The sequence below is a fragment of the Helobdella robusta genome (assembly GCF_000326865.2).
Source record: "Helobdella robusta unplaced genomic scaffold HELROscaffold_5, whole genome shotgun sequence".
NCBI classification, from domain to species: Eukaryota; Metazoa; Annelida; class Clitellata; order Rhynchobdellida; family Glossiphoniidae; genus Helobdella; species Helobdella robusta.
The window spans coordinates 4,296,069-4,322,181 of NW_008705254.1; the positions used below are offsets into that span (position 1 = coordinate 4,296,069).

The 26,113-nt window shown below is 32.2% G+C and overlaps 5 protein-coding genes across 5 annotated transcripts; 3 read left to right on the top strand and 2 right to left on the bottom strand.

Annotated features, from left to right (window-relative positions):
- Positions 1–5,975: 5,975 nt before the first annotated feature.
- Positions 5,976–10,921, bottom strand: HELRODRAFT_163547 (hypothetical protein; the record flags this gene model as incomplete). Its single annotated transcript, XM_009027388.1, has 4 exons — positions 5,976–6,080; positions 7,821–8,000; positions 9,774–9,776; positions 10,841–10,921. 4 exons carry the CDS (start codon positions 10,919–10,921, stop codon positions 5,976–5,978), a joined length of 369 nt encoding a protein of 122 aa, XP_009025636.1.
- Positions 10,922–12,562: 1,641 nt separating this feature from the next.
- HELRODRAFT_189263 (hypothetical protein) lies at positions 12,563–15,216 on the top strand (the record flags this gene model as incomplete). The annotated part of the gene is made up of 8 exons (XM_009027389.1): positions 12,563–12,758; positions 12,922–13,157; positions 13,339–13,487; positions 13,746–13,802; positions 14,094–14,182; positions 14,366–14,472; positions 14,711–14,774; positions 14,944–15,216. Exons 1-8 carry the CDS (start codon positions 12,639–12,641, stop codon positions 15,214–15,216), a joined length of 1,095 nt encoding a protein of 364 aa, XP_009025637.1. The 5' UTR covers positions 12,563–12,638.
- A 1,926-nt stretch (positions 15,217–17,142) lies between these two features.
- HELRODRAFT_163549 (hypothetical protein) lies at positions 17,143–17,574 on the bottom strand (the record flags this gene model as incomplete). The annotated part of the gene is made up of 1 exon (XM_009027390.1): positions 17,143–17,574. The coding sequence occupies one exon, from the start codon at positions 17,572–17,574 to the stop codon at positions 17,143–17,145; it is 432 nt and encodes a 143-aa protein (XP_009025638.1).
- Positions 17,575–18,305: 731 nt separating this feature from the next.
- Positions 18,306–21,166, top strand: HELRODRAFT_163550 (hypothetical protein; the record flags this gene model as incomplete). The annotated part of the gene is made up of 7 exons (XM_009027391.1): positions 18,306–18,873; positions 19,100–19,185; positions 19,465–19,611; positions 19,855–19,938; positions 20,326–20,469; positions 20,899–20,967; positions 21,098–21,166. 7 exons carry the CDS (start codon positions 18,306–18,308, stop codon positions 21,164–21,166), a joined length of 1,167 nt encoding a protein of 388 aa, XP_009025639.1.
- A 631-nt stretch (positions 21,167–21,797) lies between these two features.
- On the top strand, positions 21,798–24,195 carry HELRODRAFT_163551 (hypothetical protein; the record flags this gene model as incomplete). Its single annotated transcript, XM_009027392.1, has 7 exons — positions 21,798–21,881; positions 22,834–22,984; positions 23,065–23,124; positions 23,192–23,320; positions 23,386–23,597; positions 23,692–23,787; positions 23,845–24,195. The coding sequence occupies 7 exons, from the start codon at positions 21,798–21,800 to the stop codon at positions 24,193–24,195; spliced, it is 1,083 nt and encodes a 360-aa protein (XP_009025640.1).
- Positions 24,196–26,113: the final 1,918 nt, after the last annotated feature.

Consider the following 26,113-nt stretch of genomic DNA (forward strand, 5'->3'; position numbering starts at 1 on the left):
ACGTTGTGAGCAAATTAAGATTTATATTTCAATTTCGAAGTGCCTCCAGACGATGATAAGCGTGCTAATGACGTGATACCTGAAAAAATTGCGATTGTTAAAATTTGTAGGAATCATGTTCTATTGAGGTTTCACACATTCCACTAAGATTATGACGAATGAAAAAAATTGGAAAAGTTTTCAAAGAAAAAAAATATTTTTTTTTTTTGGAAAGTGGAAATAAAATCGTTACTAATGTAAATTTAATATGAAATTTCTACACACACACACACGCACGCACGCACACACGCACACAAACAAACACATACACACACACACAACACACGCACACGTAGAACGCACAGCGCATACACAAACGTCCACACATTCACACACACATACAAACACATACAAACACACACATACAAACACACAGAGACGCAAACACACCTGCATATGTTTGCATCGTAGACATACTTAGTAAGTGTTAAGCTTGTCTGACAACCCAAACACACCTCAGATTTACGATGAATGGAGAGGGTGGGAGGAAGGAAGAAGAGATGAAAGGATAGGAGGAAGAAAGAAAAAAGGAAAGAAGAAAGCGATGAAAATAGGTGAATTATTTATTCAAAGTCGCCAGCAGATTTCACACTAAACTGTCTCAATAAAATTCCTTATGTTATTAAATGGTGAAGCTGTGAGAGCTTGGTCCTGCTGTTTCAAATACAATAATAATAATGACAATACCATAGCAATATTGTACCTTATACACACTAAATGTAATTGATTGGAATCATTGGTAGCAGTAACAGAGCGGAACTGTAAGTAGCAGCAGTAGTATTGGTTGTAAAAGTAGATATTATGAGAGCGCTAGTAAGATTTTAATAACAGCCCTAGCAACAAAAATAGTAGAAACAAATGATCTCGAGTGCAGTAGTACAATAAAAGTAGCAGTTGTAGTAGCAGCAGTAGCAGCAGCTTTGTTAGTAGCAGCAACATTAATTTGATTTATTTGTTTCTGTTGTTAAAAAGAAGAATAGACTCAAGTTTTTAAAACGTGTAAATCTTTGTAAACTATTTTCTATCTATTTTCTAGTGAATGGTTTGGAGACCAATCTATTATTTTCTGTTATAGCTGAAAATGATTATTATGCTCATGTTAGCCCTGCAAATAATGTCAAACTCTGAATGAAACGTGTTTTGGGACACTGTTATTTCGCAGCGACGATAAATTAAACCCTAATTTTTATAAATGTGACAGATGATCGTCAGCAGGATTCCTACGCTCAATAAAGGTTTGCTATGTCAATAAATTTTCATGAATAAATTTGCAGTAATTTATGAAATATTTGTGCGTATGCATGTGTGTGTGTGTGTGCGTATGTGGTGTGTGTGTGTTTTCGTGTACATTCCGTTGCGTTTGAAAATCATCTACCTACGTTTGTTGGTGTGCATATGATGTTGGCGAATGCGGATAAAAATTTTTTTTTTAAGTTTACATTTTTTTAAATAAAATTTTTGTGAAACTTATTGAACCGATGATTGCATTACACAACACAGCCATGGACAGCTAACCAACAGAGACTGAGGCCATATTTTATTTTATCCTATTACATTAAATACTCGTTGGTCGGCGTCTGCTGGTATAAGTAGATTACCCCATTCCAAACAAGTTACTGCTATGTGTGAGTATTATTTTTAGTTGTAACGGAAGCAATACTATCAGCAGTAGTAATATTAGTAGTAGAAGTAGTAGTTTTAGCTGTTGCAGTAGTAGTGACGGTAGTTGTTGTAGTATTAGTAGTAGTAGTAGTAGTAATAGAAGTAGTAGGACTGGTAGTAGTAGTAGTAGTAGAAGTAATAGTAAAAGTAGTAAAATAAGTAGTAGTAGTAGTAGGAGGAGTAGTAGTAGCGGTAATAGTAGGAGTAGCGGCTGTAGTAGTTATAAAACTTAGCCATAAATAAAAAACTACTGATTTCAAATATTTATTTTTAAAAAATTGCAAGGGAACAACGAAGACAAAAACTAACGTTCAAATGCAACATGAGGCTGAATATGACAGCCAGGATAATCCTACTCTTCACATTTAAACGCATAATTTGACGTCGATGACGATACCAAACGACTGTTGTTTGTCGTTTTTGTCGCTGTATTGTTGTTACGTCGTTGCAGTTGTTTGTTGTTTTGTGTCTAATGTTAAACGCTGATGTCAACTATAAGGTAGAACTACTATTGAATTGAGAGACAGAGAGAGAGAGAATGACGAAGAGAGAGATAGAGAGAGAGTTAACTTTTTCGGAGCTTGTAATACGAGTTGATATGTTTATCTTTCAAACAGTTTGCGATTAATTTCTATTTCAATTTCAGGCTGAATCAATTTTTAAACTATCAAGGTTTGATGCTCTTACAAAAAACAAATCTTTAAACTTTTCGTATGAACAAGTTATTTGAATTAGATCGAATGAATGATATCTGGAAATGATATATATTTATGCTAGAGATGAAAGTTCATTCAGCATCGTTCTTACGCCACAAATTATAAATACTTCTTTCCAAATAAAAATCTACAAATAACTAAACGAACCAACTAAACTGCATCCGCTAAACGAAAAGAGAAAAAAAATTGTTCCAATTCAAAAATACATGAAACCGTAAATTGACGTTGTAAAAATATCCGGTTGAATATCAAGAGACTAGCAGGAATCAATTATTCAAGTGAATGAGTTCGGGTCATCTCCATTGTGTCCTTTTATACTCCTAACAGCCATCGCTCCAGGCAGGTGGGAATCTGACAGTAGCTGGTGAGAACGTCATATTCGTACACATACTGCTATTTGGTACTGCTACGTATTCCTATATATATATATATATATATATATATATATATATATATATATATATATATATATGTTGGTAATAGACCATAATTTTTACAATATTCTATAAATTCTACCGAATGTTTGGCGTTATATTCTACCGAATGTTTGGCGTTAAACATTCGGTAGAATTTATAGAATATATATATATATATATATATATATACCATTGAATATATATATATATTCAGAGATATATATAGATATATATAAATGGTATTGAACGAATTTGAAATGAAGGCTGGTGGCTTAAGTTAAACGATCTTTTTGGCCATGTCCAAAAAGTTATCTCATGTTTCAAAGACAGACTCAAATCTCACATGCATTTGTTCTAGTTAATGTACAATACTATTGGTATCAAGTAAAAAAATAAAGTTGGCAATTCTATTTTCGTATTTAATCAATGCTAATCACTCTCAGACATATCGCCACATTTTATAATTAGCGAATTTGTGCATCTGCCAAAAAACTGACAAGCTTGATGTTCAAATTGCAGCATTGCAGTACAAAATGTGTTAAATCCTCTGATATATTTACTAGAATTTAATTTATTTTCATTGGTAGTAACAATTTTGTGAAAACCACACACTAGCAACTGAAAGACATTTATTTCCATCAAACTGTTCCATATTTTCAGGTAGACATCTCAGATTGATTTTCTGGTGGGCTTGAGGGAATACTTATTTTTCAAATTTAGTTCAATTTTTCTTGTAAAATATAGGAGTACTTATACGCTGCTCATTTACATTTCTAAAGTCAAGTAAAAAGCAACCTTTTTATTTATATGTATGTAAATGTGTTTGTGCAATTATGTATGAACGTTGTGATTCTTTAGTGTAAAGTGATGGATGAGTCGTTTTGACATGCATTTGATTCCATATCTCCTACTAATGCAATGCCTACATTTTTACATTTAACTTTTCCACGTGGCTCAATAAACGTCCAACACCACCTGCCAACCGTTGCTGAATTAACTTTTAAAGATCGGACACTTAACAGCCTGTCTCCAAAAATTAACATTTTGATGGGGCTGATTCTATCTGGACGTTTCCTAACAGTAAAATTTTAGTTTCAGTTTAAAAAAGAATTTTCCGAACATGTTTCTATGTTTTCTTCTTTATCATTGCACTATCAACTTCACTGAAACGTGATGTCAGGTACGCGCTGCTGAAACGTTCTCTCATTTGAAACGAAACAGTACGCTACGCTGCAGTGCGTATACGAAAACATCAAAGAACGCTTTCAAACGCCAATACATTACGAACGCCAGCACTGTTCAATCTATACATGGATCTAAGCAATTAAACAAGCCTACATGATCGTCTAGCATTTTTAAAAGTAGAACATTTTTCACAAAATACTATAAGTGAATGTGTGTAGGTGTGTTTGTGTGTGTATTTTACTCCTTTCCTGGTATGTTGAGTGTGTGTGTGTGCGTGTGTGGCGTTTGAATTATTTTTTTGTATGTCTAAGAATTTTTTTGAAATAAATTTGAAAGTTTGATCGAAATGGTGTCAGTAGGCTGCTTGTGGAGGTGGGTGTGTCTCTCGTTAATAGTGATTGGCAGCTGTTAATGCCTCAACGTTCAAAATGCAAATTCAGATGGATCGGGCAGGCATCCACGCAGACTTGAACGTACTCTTGAACATTCTCGAGACGCAATGAATGAACACATGGAAAGATGCATGCATGAATAAACAGATGGAAAGATGAACATGAATGCATGAACTTATGGATGAATGCAATAAGATGCATGCATGCATGAATGCATGAATGCAGGTGCAGACTTGCCTGAAGACCTGAAGATGAATGAATGAATGAAAAAATGAACGAATGAATTAATGAAAATGTTGATTAAAACGATTGATGCATTGATGCATAAACTCGTGTATTTTGTTCAATCAGATGTACATTTCAAATCATATGTGTTGCTGCTACTTTTACGGTTTTTGTACATGTTTAGGTTGTGGCTTTAACAAACATCCTGTTCGTTCGTGTGTGTGTATATGTGTGTCTGTGTGTGTGTGAGTGTGTGTGTGTTTGCGTGTCTGTTAAATAAATATGAAGGAAAATGTTCCTGTGAACGTCTTTACAAATTTTTGAGTAAATGTGGTTTTGTGCAAATTGTATTTGAGCTTGTGTTAGTTGGTTAGTGTGGAGAAACATGTTTCAATATGTTTTTCTTTGTGATGGCGTGTAATGAAATGTGTTGGAGATGATATCATGTTGTGAAAATGAAGCAATTTATTTACTACATGTTTGTGTCACATACTTACACGCACATGTTTGTGGCATCTTTCTACAATGAATTCGTATTGGAAAATTGCTAGTACATATCAACAGCATTTTTTATTACATTTAGGTACTTATCTAAATATGTAAATAAATTACTGTATAGGATATAGGACAAAATTTACCTATAATTTTAGATTGCGTTTTCCAAACATCTCACAGCATGAACCTAGCTTACGTACATCACTCATTAAATCACCTTGAAGGAATAGCATATTAGGTAGAAATAGTGGAATGAGTGAATGCAGAAATAATGGATTGGAGGAATGAAAGTGAAGTGAACTCCAGTATCAATGTGATTGAATGAGTTAAGGAATGAATGAGAGATTTAATAAATATATAAATACATAAATGAATCAACTAATGAATCAATTATTTAAATTATAAAAATGTTAAAAACAAACTAAGAACAAGCCAAAATGGATCTGATTTTAATGTGAAAACGCTGAAAAATTTATCAACATCAAATAAAAATATAAAACTTTTTATAAAATTAATGACGAAACATTCAGACAATTCTCGGAGACAAATTTCATGCACTATTTTATTTTTAACGTCTATTGTAATGAGGAGGAACAAACGAATGGCTGGAAACAGCATTTGGCGTGGGTCCTACTATCGATTGCTGTAGGTTTACGGACAACAAAAAAACTAAAAATATGTGCATAATTATAAATATGAACAAACACGAACAACACAGAAATATACAGGCAGACGGTCAGAGAAATATACAGACAGACGGAGACATAAACAGAAACATACAGACGGAGAGACAGGCAGACAGACAGAAACATGTAGACAGAGAGACATAAAGACAGACATTCATCTCATTGTAGAATGCTTGCAGGTGAATATAGCATGAATAGATTGTGTTGTGTAGCTCCGTGAAGCAAAGATGATTTGAAGATGAAGAAGAAAGAATTGTTGTATGGCTGGTCGGTTGGTATGTAAGTAGGTTGAACGGTTGGTTTTGTTCGTTTAACTGTTTGTTTGCTTCTATGTTTGTTTAGTTGTTTGCTCATATCTTGAAACGTTTGTACAAAGTCATAACAGTTTTACAGAAGTTTTTACAGAGCACCCGTACATAATGTAGGTATATTATGTTCTTGCTTGTGTATTTTTTGGTTTATTTCTAAAAAAAATTTGGCACGTTAAAATATGTTGCGCAAATAATATCTACTGTTCAATTTTCTGAACAAAAAACAATTTTTTTTACAATTTATATATTAAAATACGCATTGTATTTGAGACATGTAGGACAAGTATAACTTAATATATTAGAGAAGGAAAAGCGTAAAGTTGTATCTCCGCATTGTATCTGACCACCGTCATAATTGAATCTAACAGAGCGCCTCAAGAAAAGGCAACAAATTATGTTTTACGATGTTTTTCACAAATACAGACGTTTCACTATTGTTGCTTTGCATTTGCGATTATTTGAGTGCACATGTGTGTTTGTGTGCGTGCGTGTGTCTATTTTTTGTATAGGTAGGTATATGTGTGTAGGTGTTCATTCTTTTGCGTCTTTACCTTTTGTGTGAGTGTGCGGATGTTTGTATATTTGTTGTGTATACATGCACATGTTTGTATATTTGTTGTGTATACATGCACATGTTTGTATATTTGTTTTGCATATTTCCAATCAATTAAAAAATCAAAATATCATGAGATGCCTAGAACATTTACATGCACGTAGAACCAACCAACGACCGTTATTTGTTTCCGATAGAAACGATTTATTTAATGCCCAACAAATGCTCAGATACATTCAGAAACACACAACAAAATAAAACTCTCTCTCCCTCTCTACACGCGCTTATGTATGCGTTCAAAAAAAAACACACACACACATTCATACATGCAATATACACGCACGTATCTGCATTGTGAAATCATATTTAATCTTCCTTCCCCGCTTATCTCACTTGTTTGGGTTATGTCCGCTTTTTTTCTAAAAATATTCTATTTCAATTCACACATCCACAACTGTTGCATCTTTTTCTGCAACAAATACCGATACTGTTGCAACCACATCTGCAGATACTGATGCTACTACAGCTACGATTCCGTGGCAAAGATTTCTGCAACAGTATCGCGGGGGTGTCAAAAACTCGTTAGATGTAATATGATTTTGGGAAAAATATGAACGAAAAAACATCATTTTTTGCTTATCAATCGTTTTTATTGTTAAACAAATTTTAAAATATTTTTTAGAGTAGCTGAAAATTTAACTACTATTACAACTAAACTTACGCAAAAACACACATACAAACAAACACAAACACAATTACATACAAACAAACAAAACGAACAAACAAACGCATACAAACAAAATTTTTCCCACACCGTACGTAACTCGACACGACAGGTACCCAGCCATTGAAATTCGCACATGTATTGATGCGGTATTTCATATTGTATTGTGTCGTATCGTGTTTTATTGTATGTCTATTTATGTTTTATTATTTGTATATGAACCTACCTATGTAGTTTTTTTAATCAGTTCAGAACAATACACATTTGACGACTTGAGTGTTCCATTGTTCAAAATCCATTAAGAATTTTGTTGTATCATTTATATAGATACACACATAGATACATATTTTTTGTGTTTGTCAGTTTGTTTGTGGGTTTGTATGTGTGTATGTATGTGTGTGTATGTTCTTACTTACCGCATGTTTATTACGTCCAAACGTTTCAGTCGGTCCGATTTTTTGTTTTTTTATTTTTGTTGGCTTCATTATGGAGATAGAAGTTTGTGTGGTGTGAGTGTATTTTGTTTTGCGTGCGATTTTGTAGCTGTGGCTATCTCTATCTGCGATGGATGCCAAATAGTGACCCAACAAGATATTCTGGATATGAAGGTGATAATCATCATCATCACATCACCATCATCATCATCATCACATTACCATCATCAGCATCATCATCATCACATCATCATCATCATCGCCATCGGCACGTCATTTTTCCATCTTCACCAAATTAATATTGATCTGTTTCTTCTTGCAGAAATAACATTCACTTCTGCAACTCTTTAGAAAAATCGTCAAAGTTTTTTTGTCCGTACCATTCATTCTTTCTTGTCATTACTCTTTTTACCTTTGTTGTTGTTGTGGTTGTTTTTATTGTTGTATTGTCGTTGCTGTTTGTATTATATTAATTAATTAATCAACAATAAACAATAATGAAAAATAAGCAATAATAAATTAATAAACAATAATAAAAAAGTATTATTATTGCTATTTTTTCCAATTACGTATTAATGACGTCATAAATTACATTAGAATCAACGTGCACGTAGACTACGATTACATGGTAATGATGCCGATGATGACGATGACGACGATGTTGATGATGATGGTGGTGACGATGATGACGATGACGATGGCGGCGACGATGATGATGACAATGATGATGACGATTAACTTGATAATGATAATAAAATGAAAATAATAGAAAAATATTATGCAAGTCAAAATGCTAATTCAAGTTAAGAACAACAGGTCTTGTTGAATCTCTGGCCGCTGTTCCACCGTTTACGAATTGCGCGATGCTACCTCTTCTAACTTCTCAACGTGTAACACTTTTCTAAAATTCATTTTGAAAAGTTTGTCATTCGTTTTCATTTTCTTCATAGTTTGTCCCTAGATCGAATGATCTGTAAAGATTTAAATTGAAACGACTGAATTACGTAGGAGCAAAAAAAGAAAATGAGTGAGAGAAAGAGAAATGAAAAGAGTAAAACGGATAAAAAAAGAGAGAAGAGAGAGAGAGAGAGAAAGGTTGATTGATGTTGAGAACTTCCGCAGTTGTCTCATTGGGTTGGCATGTGTTGCAATCCATACTTCGAAACCTCAGCAAATATTTATCAGCACTTGAAATGAATTGAAAATACCTTTTTAAATAAATAGACCTTAGAAAATGTTATTTTAATTCACACACACAGACAAATCTGTTTTTACAAATTTTCATCTTCTAGTTTTTTTTTTATGCAAAATTTTACCGACTTGTAACGATCACATAAAACTGCGCACTGCATGCAAATTATAATTAACGCCATCATCATCCACGTCATCGTCTACGTCATAAAATTTTATGTGCGTGCGTGAGTGTGTGCGTGTGTGTGCGTGCATGCGTGCGTGAGTGTGTGCGTGCACTTGTTTTTATATGTACATTTAAATAAATGAAACGCTTTTTTATTTGCTTGTTTGTTTTTGATTTGCATTTCAATATTTCACTATTTCGTTCGTTTGAATAGATGGATGGCTGAATGAATGGATGAGCAAATTGATGAATGAATCGATGAAAAAACGAAGGAATGGTTGGAATGATAGATAAATGGATGGATGGTTGGACAATAAATGGATAAATAAATGGATAGATGAGTGAATGAATGAATAAATGAATGAATGAATGAACGAACGAACGAACGAACGAACGAATGAATAGAGGACAACAGCCCCGTAGCAGCACCTGCTTAGATGGGCGATAAATACAAGATGGGCGGAAAGACGTTATAATGGTTTCAAAAAATGGGTGCCGTAGTAATAGCATGATGGAGTGAAGAAAAAAAATAAAGGAATGAATTTTTGATTGGGTGAACAATTGTATGAAAGACTGACTGACTGAATGAATGAATGAATGAATGAATGAATTAATTAATTAATTAATGAATTAATTAATTAATTAATTATTAATTAATTAATTAATTAATTAACTTTTATAAAAATGACGGTCAGGAAGGTTTGGTGGTCAAATTAATGAGCATGTTAATCAATAAACAAATGTTTAAACATATAAATTAGTTACACAAAAAACACAAAATCAAATTAAATCAAACAAATGACTCAATAGAATAATAGATTAGTACTTAAATTGAAAAAAAAATTGAAACAATTATTGAATAAACAGATTTGATATATTTTAAGAGTTGTTAAGTAAAATCTAAAAGATTTAAAAAATATATGGAATGAAATGTTGCTTTTATAGTTGATGCATACGCTTCAAAGCGCATATTTCCACCGGATAATATAACGATGAGGATGGAATGAAACTGGCCTTTGGAACATACATTTGATGCGTGGAAGAATTGAAGAAATAAAAAACGAATGAAAAAAATGATGGGTGGATTGTTGAATGTAGAAATGGATATAAGCAGAAAAATGAATGAATCAACCAATCCTTCAACTAACCAATCAATCGATCAATCGAACGATCAATTGATCGATCATCAATCGATCAATCAATCAACCAACCGTTTATCTTATCATCAATTTATTAGTTGGTGTAGACACTAGTTGGTCGCACATTGTGCTCTTTTTAACTTGTTGAAGAGAGCATGAAAAGGCATTTGAGTGAATGAAGATAAGTGGAAACGAATGAAAACAGGATTTGCAAAAATAAATAAAAATAGTGAAAAATATGAAAACAAGTAAATGAATGAACGAACGGACAAACGAACGAACGAACGAACGAATTAATTAATTAAAAAATTGACGTCAGTATACCTATTTGTATTTATGTCCACTTGCACAGTCGTTCAAACGATCCGTATTTATAGAAGTTGTGAATGAAGAAAATGATTCCATCAATATTCATGAAGTTGCAGTAGCCAATTTTGATTTTATTTTTTGTTTTTTCTTTGCCTTGCACAGTCAAACTTTGTTACAACTCTTCAAGTCTGGCTAACTTGGGGCACTTCATTGTAATTTAAGAGTAGGTTGTAATAACTTTCATTCTCACTGGAGTTATTTGTCTTTCCCCTTTCCATTTTCTGTCTCTCCTCACCACTTCCTTTATAATTTTTCTATCTTACGAACTGTCTGCAGGTGATTCCTGATAGAGTTGGGCAAGTTGAATGATATTTTAGTGTAATTTTTTAGTCCCACGCAAATGAATATACACTCGCAGTACATCAATGCACGCTCTATTGTCCTGTAGCCTTTTAGTAATTAAAGTAAGTAGTCACTAAGTTGCGTGCACATACAGAACGTGCGCATATAGCTTGCGAATATATCTGCGCAAATGTTTCATCAAAAATATCTCTAATTTTATAAGTGGACGTCAACTAATTAACCAATTAACCACAAGACCAGACTTCTGGAAGTTGATGACGTCATGTCATGATGAAAATTATATTGTACACAAAAAATTTCGGATAAATCCATTGATTATGAGTGTGTGTGTGTGTGTGTGTGTGTGTGTGTGTGTGTGTGTGTGTGTGTGTGTGTGTGTGTGTGTGCGTGCGTGCGCGTGTGTGTAATAACTTATTTTATTGGGAAAAAAATGTGAAAAACTTTTTTTTGCGAAAGCAAAAGGTAAAATAAGAAGCGTCAAATCCAATTTTGCATTCGGCGGAAGATTTATCTCTGGTTTTATGTTTTCAAGAGATTTCTCGTAAAAGTTTTGTGACAAATTTTTTCAAAAGCACATCACCAATATTAGTTAAATGTGTAAAAAGTCATATAGGACTTATGTAACGGTGAATTTTGTTGCAAATTGAGATAACTATAACACACGGCATATGGCATAATATCTGTGTATTCAAAATTAGTTTGATGATAAGGTTGATGATGATGATCAAGAAGAAAAAGATGATGGGAGTAAAAAAATTGTGATGAAAAAGTACGTTGATAACTCTATATAATGTATTTAGGTAGAATAAATTTTATGTGACTGCTGAAACAAAGTTTTAAATAAATCAATTAGAAACTTAAAATTATGACATTAAAATTCGCACTTGTGACATGTGTGACTACTAGAGTTCTGTTGTAATTTAAAAAAAAACAATGATGTCATTCACGCATTGTAATTGATGTCGGGAGGCTCCAGTAGATGATCTTTAAACATTGTAAAAGTAGCGTAAATGACGTAATTGCTTCCATGTCAGTGTTCAAAATCAAAAACAAACTCTTCGTTTTACTCCCTACATACCATTGAATGGTGTTAACTGTATCATTGAAAAACTTAGGAGTAAATCATTACGTTACGTTACGTAACATTTTAAATACGCTTTCACTTTTAATTTTAATTGCTTCTAGACGATATCTTTACATTCAAAAATTTTGTTTTATGGCGGATTAGGTTAACATTTTATTTTCCCAATCTGGTTTTTTTTGTTTATTCGTTTTATTGTAATAAATTTTAAAACAATATTCATTGATTTGATTTGTATTTGTTCGTTTAGTGGTGTTGTTAGGTTAGTCTTTGTTTTTAGCCAGATTTTTGATATACAAAATAAACTTTTTGCCTTTTTGATATAATTATAATAAATAAATTAATTATTAAATGAAGTGTATTTAATAACAAGCATTATAATATTTTTAACAATAAATATTAATTTTTATATTATCAATTAGTTATTTATTAATAATTAATTAATTATCACAGTAAAATGATTTTTCCTAACAACAGATCAAAAAAAGAACATAATCAAAGTTGATACAACAAACAAATAGCCTTCCAGCATTTTTATAATGATAAGTTAAATGATGGCAGAGTGGAATGCATGGACAGATGACCAGTTAAAAACTTACAATTTCCCAATTCATCCACTACCTATCTGTTCTGTTAATGATCCACAGGCTGAGGAACTCATCAAGGAGCAAGTTAGTTCAATGTTTCTTTTTTCCATCTGAAATAATTTTGTTTTTATTATTTGATAACTTCTATTAATAAATCATTTTAATTAAAATATTTCATTATTTTAAACTTGTTAATTAAAGTGTTCCGTTTTAATTTTTGCAATGATGTATAGAAATTTTAAATCAGAAACCAGTTGTAATCAAAGGAAGTGAATTGATCTCTACAGCGCAAAAATGGGATTTGGAATATTTGAGGGAACACATTGGAGATGGAGAGTTCACCGTTTATGAATCTGATAGTGAGAGTTTTAAATACTATGATGATAAAAAAGTTATTGATGGTTTCACTCCACCGATGAAGCAGAGGCGAATGATTTTTTCCGAGTTTTATGATGCCATTAAGAATAAGAATAGAACTAAAAAGTAAATGCTCATTATTGAAAATGATCTAGTTATTTAGTGATGATGTACTGGTTGAATAACTATTTGATGATGATGTTGGCTACAAACAATTGTGATGATGATGGAGTGATGATGAAAGGATATGATGAATTCATAACGATGATGTGATGCCTACAAAATGACATGGCGACAAACACTTCAGATACTACCTCCAGCAACCTCTGAATGATAAAGTCGGTCCTCAGATCGTAGTCGACTTTATAAACTTCAATTGGAAGTGGATCAAACAACAGCAGATGAACAATAACTGGGGACCACTAACATCCAATCTACTGCTCATCTCTGAAGAAGGTGACTGACACTCTTTCTCTCTTTCTCTTTTTTTTTCTCTCTCTCTCTCTCTTTCTCTTTTTCTCTCTTTATATAAACATATAGCTTGAAAGATTTAGATCAAATATTTATCAGTAAACTATAAAATCAAATTGTAGTAAATGATTGAAGTTGTAATTGTTGAATATGTATCACATAATTTTACTATTTTTATAAAGATTTGGGCTAATTTATGTAGACAGGTAGTTTGAATTTATTTTTGATAAATTAATCTTACAGGCAATGTAACGCCATGTCACTATGATGAACAGGAAAATTTCTATTCTCAAGCCAATGGTTCTCATAGCGTTTTCAATCATTCCTAATTAATATATAATTGTTTATAATTAATGACTTAATTGATGTTGTTATATTAATTAAATGTTAATACAATGTTCAATAATATGGATACTACTGTAAATATATAGATAGATGTAAATGTTGAACATCAAATGCATATGGCTTGTATCAGTATTTTTTGTTTGGGTAATAAACACACTCATAAATATCAAAAATTAATTAATTAGCTAATTAAGCAATTAACTAGTTAATCATTTAACTAATTAGTTAATTGATTAACTAATTAAGGATACAAAAGAGTCATTCTTTTTCCTCCATCCCAGTATAAATATTTGTATCCTCATCCAGTATACCATCCACACGACAGGCAGAGTCAAGTAAAATTTCCATTTATTCATCTCATTTTTTGTTTGTTGGTTTTTTTTCTTAATAAACTTTGATCAGTTATTCATAATTAACTTGCAACTTCTATTCATACACAAGTATTATAGCTATTTATTGTCTGCTTACTTACAATTCCTAAATTAAATGTTGTTAAATGCTTGATTGAACTAAACCAGGTTGATTTTGACGAACCAAACTTGAAATTGTTTCCAAAGTTCAAGAAGGTTGTTGGTTTCGGCACTGTCCTCGGTCCTGGAGATGTCTTATATCTGCCTTCTTACTGGTCCGTTTGTCTCTGTTTCTTTGCGTCAGGCTGTTTGTTTTTTTTATGTTTGTCTGTTACTATGTTTGTCTGTTACTATGTTTGTCTGTCTGCATGTTTTATATTGCTTTTCATTTTATTATGTTGCTTTTATTTATTGTTGGTGTGAACGACATATGTTCAAAAATTTTTATTTATATTTAAAATACTGAATCTATCAACCGTTTAGTTGTGCTAAACGTTATTATTTTCATCACAGGTTTCATTATTTTGAGACTTTAAAGAACAGTGGAATTGCCACTGCAATAACTTTCTGGTACAAAGTTTGTATCAAATCAACTAATTAGAGAAACATTTTTTGTATGTCTTACTTTTGATTTGGTGTCATCCGCTTTTTATGATAAGGTCATGTTTTAAGGCTTTGGTTTGTGGATTTTGTTAAAATTTTGTCTACTATAAAAATATTTAGTTGATGTTTCATGCTGAATGCAGGCAGCTCCTGTGGGCAACATAACCTACCCGTTGACGGCAGTGCAGTTGATGGCCATGATGCGAAACACAGAGAAGATGATTCTAGAGGCTCTGAAGGACTACAAACAGGTCGACATCTTCTGGAACATGTTGGCAGCCGGCAGATACTGCAAGGATGTTCAAGATGATACAGATGATGAAGACGCCGGTGTTGGCAATGATGCCAGTGTTGTTGCCAAACTCGGTGACATAGGTCGTTGCACTGGCCACGGTGATGAGGCGAAAAATGTTTAAATGAATGTGAAACTATTTTTATTTTAATTTATTTTGTATCCTGATGTTTGATTGTGTTATGAATTTAATTAATAAAAGTTTTTGAATTTGAATTAATTGAAAGCAATTTGAAACAACAATTGATGTAATCTTTTTTCAAGTTAAGACAATTTTATGTGTACATGTATATAAAATTTCTTTCGGTTCCAGATAATTTTTTGATTTTTAAACCAGTCGACTTAGAATAAAATTCCATGCATCAGCGACGCAACTGTTGCAAAATTTTCTAAATCTTCGCGTACCCATTATCGTAGACGCATTCCTAGCTCACCTTCCATTGCACTTTTCACACCGAGACATTCAATAAAACGGTTTGTATATGTTCCTTCCATGTGATATCCTGCTACGTTGACTACATTGCACGCTATGTAATTGAGGTTTTACCGCGCTTTTAAGCACGTCGGCTAATTTCCTTGATAACTGATGATGAATTTGTTGTAAAAAATTTAACTGATTTTTCAGCAAAATTAACTATTGAATTGAATATCGCCGTGTAAAACCGTTATTTTTGTTTACAAGTTTAATCAATTTTACTTTTCAAGTACTGAAAAACTCAAGACAAGTTAGAAATTGGTATTAATCATTAACTTCCAGTCAATAAATTCTCCTTATTAAGACTTCAATTTATTTTTGTAAAACCTTAAAAACGAACCGTTTACATTTTTTGGCCATCCACGAGATGAGTCAAACGGTGAATTTTTGTGAAAATAAAACGAAGTTTAATAAAGAATTTCGAATTTTATAAGTACCATTTCATTATAAAATTTTTAAAAATATACCACTAAATTGGACTTGTATTATTTTTTTAATAGTTAATTATTTTTTCTAATTTTGTTTTTATAATTATAAGACATTTAAATTATTTATTTAATAACCAGTAAATTGATTTTTACTCTTGAATCATGAATGGCAGGTCTGTGCTAATCAGTCGAAATAAATATAATACCGCAAATTTTCATTTGATTTGTGATGTAAACCTACTGTGCAAGAAATAAAATTTTAAGTAAATTATTGTAGATTTAAAATGAATAAATATAAGCAATTTATAAAGATTCATAAAATGATTCCTACATATTGTACAATTCCTACAATTTGGAACTTTTCTTAGTTTTTTTCGACCGGCAGTCAAAACTTTGAATTTAAAAAGGTTGAAATGTTTTCTTAGTTTTTTTCGACCGACAGTTAATACTTTGAAGTTAAAAAGGTTGAAATGAAATGGCAAAAGGAGAACGGAGCATCAAATGATCAACCACGTATTTTATCCATATAATCAATGAGACAGGTTTAACATTATTTGACTAATCACCGACACCACGCCTCCGGCTTGGGGTCCGTAATAATTTCTTATAAATGTTGTCCATTCTCGTGTGATTGTTGTGGTGTCGGCAGGTCATAGATTGTTATATATAAATCTTGTTAAAATAATAATTTATAGTAAGCTGTAAAAATTATAACAATTTTAGTAAATATCTTATTATTCATTCATCATTTCTTTATGTTTTGTAACACTTCTCTCTCACCTATTGAATAATTTTTCGAATTAAATAACAGGAAAATTTCTTTTGGCAATTTTTAACAAATAAAACTACAAAAATGTTAAATGTAGCATTACAGAGTAAAAATAATACTCATTTTGAAATTTAACCTTGCACTTCATGTTATCTTAACAAAAGTTTGCCTTCTGATTGATTTTGTAAATGGATATATATATATATATATATATATATATATATATATATATATATATATATATATATACACACACACATATTTATTCATATATATGTATGTATGTATGTATGTATGTATGTATGTATGTATGTATGTATGAACCCGTTTTGATGAACAAGCCATGGTTAGGCATGCAATCGTTTCCGAGTTCAACTTTTATCTACGTCCCTGGTCTCGCACAGTCAGGTATCTAGCAGCTCCATCCAGAATGCAAAAGGAATTAAATTTTTGTAATAAAAGTGAAAGAGTTTGTTTTAAATAATTGCCTTCGTTAGGATCACCCGTTATATTAACTATTTTTCTTGTTAATTCGTTAATAAATAATGATGTGTGCTTATCTGTTGGTCTGAACGTTTCAATGCAAATGGGTTGAAATATTTTGCTTAAATTGTTTAATGAAACGTATTTTTCATTTTTGAAATCGGACGCTTTAAGGGCAGCAGTGCCCGCTTCAACTGAAGTGTAGCCGATATATCGGTCAGCCATAGTGTGGGGTAAGGTAACGTCCCAAGCCAGGGACCGTCCCTGAGCCCATGGGGTGATAGTGTAACCATCAGGCCTAAAGGCTCCTTCCTCTATCAAACCCATGGGTTCTTTTATAACCGGGATACCAGCCTTTTGAAAACATCGTAAGTATGTATGTATGTATGTATGTATGTATGTATGTATGTATGTATGTATGTATGTATGTATGTATGTATGTATGTATGTATGTATGTACAAAAGGTATATGTAAAAAAAGTCAGCGCTTTAAATAGCACAGTAAATTTCTTGTAATTGCAGTGTGTACGTTACTTCCACTGGGCCCTTTAAATAAATTCTGCCGTTTTAAACTGCTGGAAACGTTGAAACTTAGTTTCAAAGAGAGCATTCGATAGTTTTGCAATGTACAAACCGACTTCTTCATATTTTCATAATTATTCAGTGGAAGAAAAGGTCAGTTTCATTTCATTTAAATTAAACTTGATTTTAAATCCTTACATAAAATTTCAAACTTGAAAATAATTTCAAATTGTTTTATTTAGTTTTATCTAATAATGTCGTTGAAGTTTATTTTAATTTAATTAATAAATTATTGAAACGCGGTTGACTTCTCAAAGCGGTTTTAAAAGATAGGGCTAAAGTTAAATTTTCATTAATAATTTGACACTAGTCTAGTAGTCTAGCTCATCACTGTCTCTTCTATTTATTTTTAATCTAAAATGGCTTCCACAGATTGCAATTGTTTATTTTTATTTTAGAACTTACCGATTAATTTATCTGACATGTTTAATTCGCGTTTCAATACGTTTAATTATTTTCCTGGCGGAAATGTTAATATGGCGTTTCGGCCTCGTAACAATGCATACAATACTTATGGCCCTTCCAGGACACCACGACCCCCTCCCGTTTTTAGGCCAGTTGTTAATAACGTTGTCAACAATGCACCTGCTTTTTGTTCCCAACAGATTCCAGGAAATTCTTACAGCAGAAACTCAATTAGACAAGGCGTTCCACTGTCAGGACAGTCATTTCCTAATGGTCCAAACCAGACTGCTACCTCTAGTAACCGAAACATGAATATCATTTACAGTCCATCAAATAATAATGTTCTTGGCGTTTCATCAATGGAATCAAAAGACAAGTTTTCTGACAAGTCAAGGTTATGCAATGAAGAAGCAGCTACAAGTAGGCCATCAATTTTAAAAAGGCCATATGAAAGTGAGCCTGCAGATGTTCAAAGAACTAGTGTGCAATCCTCCTTAATTGCACCCTCAGTGTTGAGGACTAATAGCAACAGACCTGGGGATGAAAGATCTGATTCAAATAGCAAGACATCTCTTGTTCCAAGAATGAACACTGTGAAACCTACCAAAGTACCTCTACCTATAAGGAGCTCCAAGAAAGGTTCATACCATGCACATGTTTCCCTATACTTCAATTGAGTTATGAACAATTATGATGTTATAGTTTGTCGATGAAGAAGATAAAATTATTTGACCTATATTTTGTAGCAGTTATATCATTTTGATTATCGAATAATATCTGTATCTTAAAGTTTGTGAGGTTCAAGTTGTAATATGATTTTTAATTAACTTAGATTGTGATGATGCAAAATGTAATGAAACATCAGTTGAAGACGATGAAGAAGATGATGAAGATGATACATGCAATGAGTCTCAGTGTAAATTGTGCAATGTCACATTTGAATCTGGAAATGTTAGTCCTTTTTAACCACCTTCTGTTTTAATTAAAAAACTATTAAAAATCAATTAGATTTCACTCAACTTTTATTTAAGCACTTTGCAGTTTTCATTGTTTTTCTGATTATAAATAAAACAAACTGCATTTAGGGGATCTATAATAAACATAAAATGTTATTATATGTGTTATAGTTTTAATAAAATTTTTAATAGATTTTATTGTTTGCATAAATAAGAAATAAAAGTTGAAACATACATTAAATGTACATTAAAAATGCATCATGTTGATTTTCAGGCCTACCACGTCCATATCAGATTAACCTCTCACCTGCAAAAGAGCATGTTGTACAAAGAGAAGAGGTTGTCATCATCCTGTGTGCAGAATGTAACATTGAATGAGTTGCATTGCAACATATGCAATTTCACTTTCTCCAGCAAACAGGTCAACCCAGACTACTGTTGCTTCTGCGCTTCCATAAAATTATTTTTTTAAGTGTTTATAAACAATTGTCACATTTTTTTTTCTTTCAAGGTAGCATAAAAACATTTTATACAACTCATAGAAATGAATTTTTCAATTCCAATGTTATTTTTCTTCCATCCACTGAATTTTTAAATAAAATTTAATTGATTTTTGATGGGTTAAATCGTCATGTCTGTTTATTTTGAAACAAAACTGATACAGGTGTTTAATTGTCATCTTCATGGATTGGCCCACCAGGCAGGATTAAAACAAATCAAAGATGCACATGACAAACAAATTAAAGAGGTTGTCAATGTCATGTTATCGTTGATGCTGCTATGTTTATAGCTTTTGTTTTTTTTTAATTAATTTTTTACAATAATTTGACAGTATAGCTTTTGTTGATGTCATTGATGTTCTGATGTTGGTGATAATTATTTGTTTAGTTATGTTGGCTGTTTGTTAATAATGACACAATTATTTTCCATATAGTTACTTAATTTTTTTCCCAAGTTTCTTCTGTACTTTACTGCTCCTGTCGTTGGTATGGCCATTTTGGAATTGTTTTGATGATCTATTTTTGTAATTGTTCGTTGTCCGTAATGATTTTTATAAATTAATAGTGTTGTTTGTCTCTTTTACATAGCCTTAATGTCAAACAATGTGATCATCCTCAACATTTATCACCGACAGAAAGAGAAGCTGGAGTTGATAAATAAACTGAAGCAGGAAGCCAAACTGACGAGAAACAGGCAGCATGTTGAGGCTCTGGAGTATCTTGAGGCTAATAATCTCATTGAAGAGGACATGGTTTTTGGCAATGATATTTTCTGCAAGGTTTGATGGTCTGCTGGTTGCCTTGTCAACTTTCTGTTAAAAGTTAAAATCCTAAATTTTGTCTTTCCAAATGTCCCCTCGTTAATAGATGGCACTATATATATATATATATATATATATATATATATATATATATATATATATATATGTGTGTGTGTGTGTGTGTGTGTGTGCGTGTGATAGTTTTAGATGGCAAATTAAACATTTTAAGATAGTTTTGTTGATAATCAAGACATTTTAGTCATCAGCTGATTAATAGTTTAAAATACCTTTAACGTGAGGGTTTTATATTGATTGCTTTATATAACTCTAATACTAATGTTAAGAAGGTTTCATTCATGATAGGTAGTTTTTGAGTTTTAGTTCCTATGCTGATGAAAATTGTGGTGATGATATTAATGATGATGCTGCATACATCTTGTCACACAGGTGTGCGAAGTTAAATGTTCTGGATTCATTTCATATAAAAATCATTTGGATGGTGTGAAGCACAAAAAGGTTGATACCATACTGTCGTTACATTTTTCATATTTCCATTATTTTATCTTTTTTAATTTCAAATCTTTAATGATCTTGTTTCATATTGAATGTTTTATTTTATTAATCTGATTATTTATCTTTTTTCCAGAAATTAAAGTTAATTGGAAGCGGATATCCAAGTTGGAAATTTTTCATATATTACTTTTCATTGCAGTAAATTTTTACAATTTCAAGTTCTTCAGTTAGTGCTTATATCACCCAGCCATACTCATGCTATTAGTGGAACTTATTAAATTTTTCTCGAAATAATAAATGTTTGAAAATTTTTGATTTATAGCTGGAAAGGATAATGGTAGATGTATAAATAGGAAGAATAGAATCATAGTTCCTGGCAAGGATTTGTGGGTTGAAGATATGCTTTCCAAGTGCAAAGAACCACTTATTGGTATATCCTACTTCCATTTATATTTCTTTCATTTGTCAGTTTTTTATTCTACATAAGGGTTATTGTACCTTGTACGTTTTTAATTGTTAATAATTTTTTTGGTTGCTAATAATTTTTAGGTGGTTTTTTTTCAATGAATGTTGTAATAAGTCAAAAATAATCATGTAATTGTACACTTCTAATGTTTCAGTCAATTGAGACTTGTTTTTCAATCTAATATTTCGTTTTTAGTAAGTGGAAAGTCAAACATAAAATGCTATTTTGATGAGGATCAAATTTCCTAGTTTATTTTCATCTCAAATATGTCTGGGCACACACGTACACACACACACACACACACGTACACACACACACACAATACCACACACACACACACACATACACTACTATAGGAATTGATTACATGACTGAGTATCAATCAAAAGAGCCGGACCAGGAACCGAGATACTTGTGTGATTTGTGTATGAGTAAGATGGATGTTAGGCAGGTTATCAATCATCTAACTGGAATCAACCACAGACAGAAATACTTTGTAAGATGTATTTGATTGGGTTTATGTTCATGATTGCTTATGTTAGTTTGGTGCCATTTTTTGTTGTTATTCGGTTTGATTTAACATTATGATGATAAAATTTATTAACCATTTATTATGCAGTCTGTGATTTCTCTTTCATCTAGCTGTGTGAATTCTAAGGTCTGAATTCTAAGACATGAAAATGTCTAGGCAAATTTATTAAATTTTGTCTAAGGTGAGCGTTTCACATGATGTTTATTTACCCTGGGAATGTATAGAAAATTTTGGAAATAAGCATCCTTGTTTCCCTCCCGACCTTGAGAGGTCATGGAATTTATCATTATCCATGGTAATCATGGAATGTAATATAAAAGTCGTGGAATATTATTTGAATGCAGTGCACCATAAAAATCTCGTGTAATATTTATGATATATATGTTATACATGTTCATATTATATTATAATATTATAACAGAATTGTTTTTTGTCTGTCTTGCGCTTTTGGGTCTTGAAAAGCTTGTGTATTAAATATGCAAAGCCTGTATATTTTTATTTATATTGTCTCATATTTGTATTATTACTGTATATAATCTTTGAGCTATTTTGCTTTCTGTCTAAGCAATAATTTTTATTGCCTAGGTGAGCAAATTACGTCGAGATTATCCATTTAATTTTTTTATAAATGTTATAGAATAGTTTAAAAATCTTGAGGTCAAAGATTCAAAAATTATCAATAATAAAAACTAAAACAAATTCGCGGTCAATGAAAATTATATACACTGAAAAATAAATGGTCTATACCCCAAATGGAGGTCATCATTTGGGATATGAATCATTAATTACACCTTAAGTTACTCACCACGTGCGCTTATCTTATTGAATTATCATGGGTTGTATATTTCATTAAAATTAAATAAATTTACAGAAATATCATGATCCCTCAAAATATAGTTATTTATGGCCTATGACACCGAAATCGGTGAAAGTAGCGAAAGCAAGAGTTTTCGCTGCTGAGGTTGAAAGAAGGGAGGGTAGACATAGAATGAGAATTAAAGTGCAGGTTCAACCATTTAAAGGTAAGGCATTTCATGAATTTTTTCTTTTTAAAATGGCTCATCTTGGTTTTTTTTTCTTTATGCATGACATTTAATTTTAGCGTGTACCGAGAGTGACGAATGGGTGGAAGTTCCTGGCTCTCGTTCAAGATCTGCCAAAGGTTTTTTTTTATAAATATTTTATGATCCTTCATGCTATGATGCTAATTTATTTAATTTTTTTTTCAGATTTGCCTGGAATAAAATCGGCATTCACTAGTGATGATACTAGATACACTACCTTTGTTGATGACGAAGATGATTTTGAGGATAAAGCTGTTTGTCCTGCAAATAAACCGTTACCTCCAGTGGTTGCAGGTTTTTTAATATTTTCAAAATTTTCATAAAAAACAAAATGTTCCTAGTTTGTATTTCTTTCTCAGATTACGGACACGGAAGTGAAAGCTCAAAAATGCCATTGCCTATTGCTCCAAAATCGGCTTATTTTTATAACTGTAATTTTGACTTCAAGCAGGGCACTTCTTACAACTGTTTCGAGGAAAATAGTAATTTTTCCCAAAGGGCATATATTAATCCTCTCACAGCTAACTATGAGTATCATTCCGCAGGGTCATTGGATAAAAACCAAAGAATGGTTCGTGAAGGAGTTATCAAAGATGCCATTGTATGTATTATTATTTAAATTTTGTTGTAATGATTTTAGTGTTATTTTAATTTTTCCCGTTTAGTTTAAGTGCAATATGGATTTAGAATGTGACGCAGAAGCTGCTTTGCATATTTCAAATGCAATCACACAAGGTTTACTTGAGTACAAGCTGCAAACAGTAAGTTTTTTCCTATTTGAAATTATTCAATTACTTAACTTCAAACTTTTATTACAGGACAATGAAAGTAACGAGTTGCGAGAGCAGTTTGAAGCGTTAAAACGTCAAAATGCGTCGTCATTTTCCGATAACATCACTAATCCTGTTATGTCAATGGCCTTGAAAGAAGCTCAATACATGGCAAGACTTCTTCCCTTCGGAGACGAAGCTTTGTTTGCATCAGCAATGTCAATATTAGATTCGCTCAATAACAAGTTATACATGTTAATGGAAAAAAGCAAGGAAGAAGGTGACCAAACTATTGCTGAAAATTCCAAGAACCATAATTCATTGCCTCCCGATGACGGGGTTTTGAGATTCAAAATGAGGCCTGATCAAGCTCCTAAAAGGTTCAAGTTCGGCCTATAACTAACAACTTATTTATTGACCTTCATTGCAAAAGAAACTATTTTGACTGTGTTAATGATATGTTTTCTTGTTTTCTCTTGGCTAAGTTTTGTGTTTTTCCTACGACAAAAAAGAAGATATTTCATTTGTATTCTAATGTGCTTTATTGGAAATGTTTCGCACTTTTTATCGCTGAGGTTCAAAGTTGTACTTTTTTGCTATCAGGAGTTTTGGCGTCAATGCGACAGCGTTTGGAGGCAGATTAGTTGCATATTTTTAATTTTACTGTGGACTCCGCTGCCAGGGATGTGTGTTATTCAAGGTCATTGCTTTTGACCTTGGTGTAAGCACTGTTCTTGGGTACGTGTGCTAGAGGTTAATTCTGTAAGTGTTGAAGTTCTTTACTCAACGCTCTTTTGGAGTTTTGATTTTAAAAAAATCCGTCAGGATGCGTTGAAGATCCACGCGTGTGATGAAAAGTCATGGAGATAACAATGACTAGTTACGGCCATCAGATTTTAACGTTCAGTGTTAACGATAATGTTACTAAATAAATTTTTCACTAAGTCGCCAAATTGCGTTTTTTTACGTTATATAAACTCAGTGATTATCAATAAAAAATTTGGCTAAAAATCCAGCTTTAAGAAGCCTAAATCTTCTACGATGCGTTATTCGTTTCGTAGTGTTCGAATCAAATGCACGGCTAACCCGATATTATCTATTCTTATTTTATATCTTTTGGGCTCAGCCGTTTGTCTGAACTCATAAGATGTGAAATGAAATGTAGATAACACTGGAGCCGCTATTCCTTATTCGAACCACGCCAACACGAAACGCGCTGACTTGCCATTGTATAGATAGAGGTAGATTATGGTCACTACATCCGCTGTTTATGATTATTATATAGTTTTGAGAATGCGGATCTGCGTACGTTTTAAACCTTGATTCATTGCTATTAAACTTTTGCGCCACAAAAGTTGCACCTCCGTACAGACGTGCCTTCGCATTTCTATGTACGCTCAAGTACCACGTCTTGTGCTCAAAGCCTATTTCAGCTTGAGTTTTTGACACCAGATCATCGCGCATTAAAAACACAAAAATATGTTTTCTCACAATGTTTAAGCAAGAATCACGTAAAAAATTGTAACGGTTAATGTTGGGTTCGAGAAAACTGAGAATGCATTCTTTCCTCTTCATCAACTATAAAACTTGAAAAAATTAATACCGCTGATTCATTTTGCCCACCATGCTCCTTGTAAGCAACTAATTCGTCAATCTGCCCTCGCCACTGAAAACAGGTGTAAGATTTTCTACTAACAGAGTTATGTTTCTTATTAAGGTCCTATTATATCAATATTATCGAAGTCAGGATGTTTTTTTTTACAAAATTAATCAAATGCTCGTTACATGCACGATATCATTACTTACTAATAGCAGTTTGTAGAAAATTTTGCGCCAGGTATGCATGCCTGTTCGTCGCACTTTTGATTATTTGTTACATAAAAAAATTTAGTTTGTTGCATGGTAGGTGCAGGCAACTCTGCTTTGATCTGAGTAAATAAGTGTTTGAGTCTGAAGAGTGTAAAATAATATATTGATGACACCGAGGTCGCAATTTCTTGGCATAGAACATGTAAGTCCTTACAACGGTAATGATTGCCGAATGTATTTTTAATTTTTATCATGTAACTAAATTGTGAACCGGCAATAAATAGCTCCTTACCTACAAAATTGGTGCTTATTTCGTTCCCAGATTCAGTATCACTTCTTTACTCAGAGCGGATCTGAAGACCCAATTTTTTGTGAAATTTGTCGAGAAGCGCTGAAATGGCGCTTTATAAATCTTTGATTGATTAGTATCGTCAGCCCTCTAAGAATAGATTTCAAAAAGCTCAGCATCAAGAAAAAAGTGGCGACCTCGATGTTATTTATATTTTGT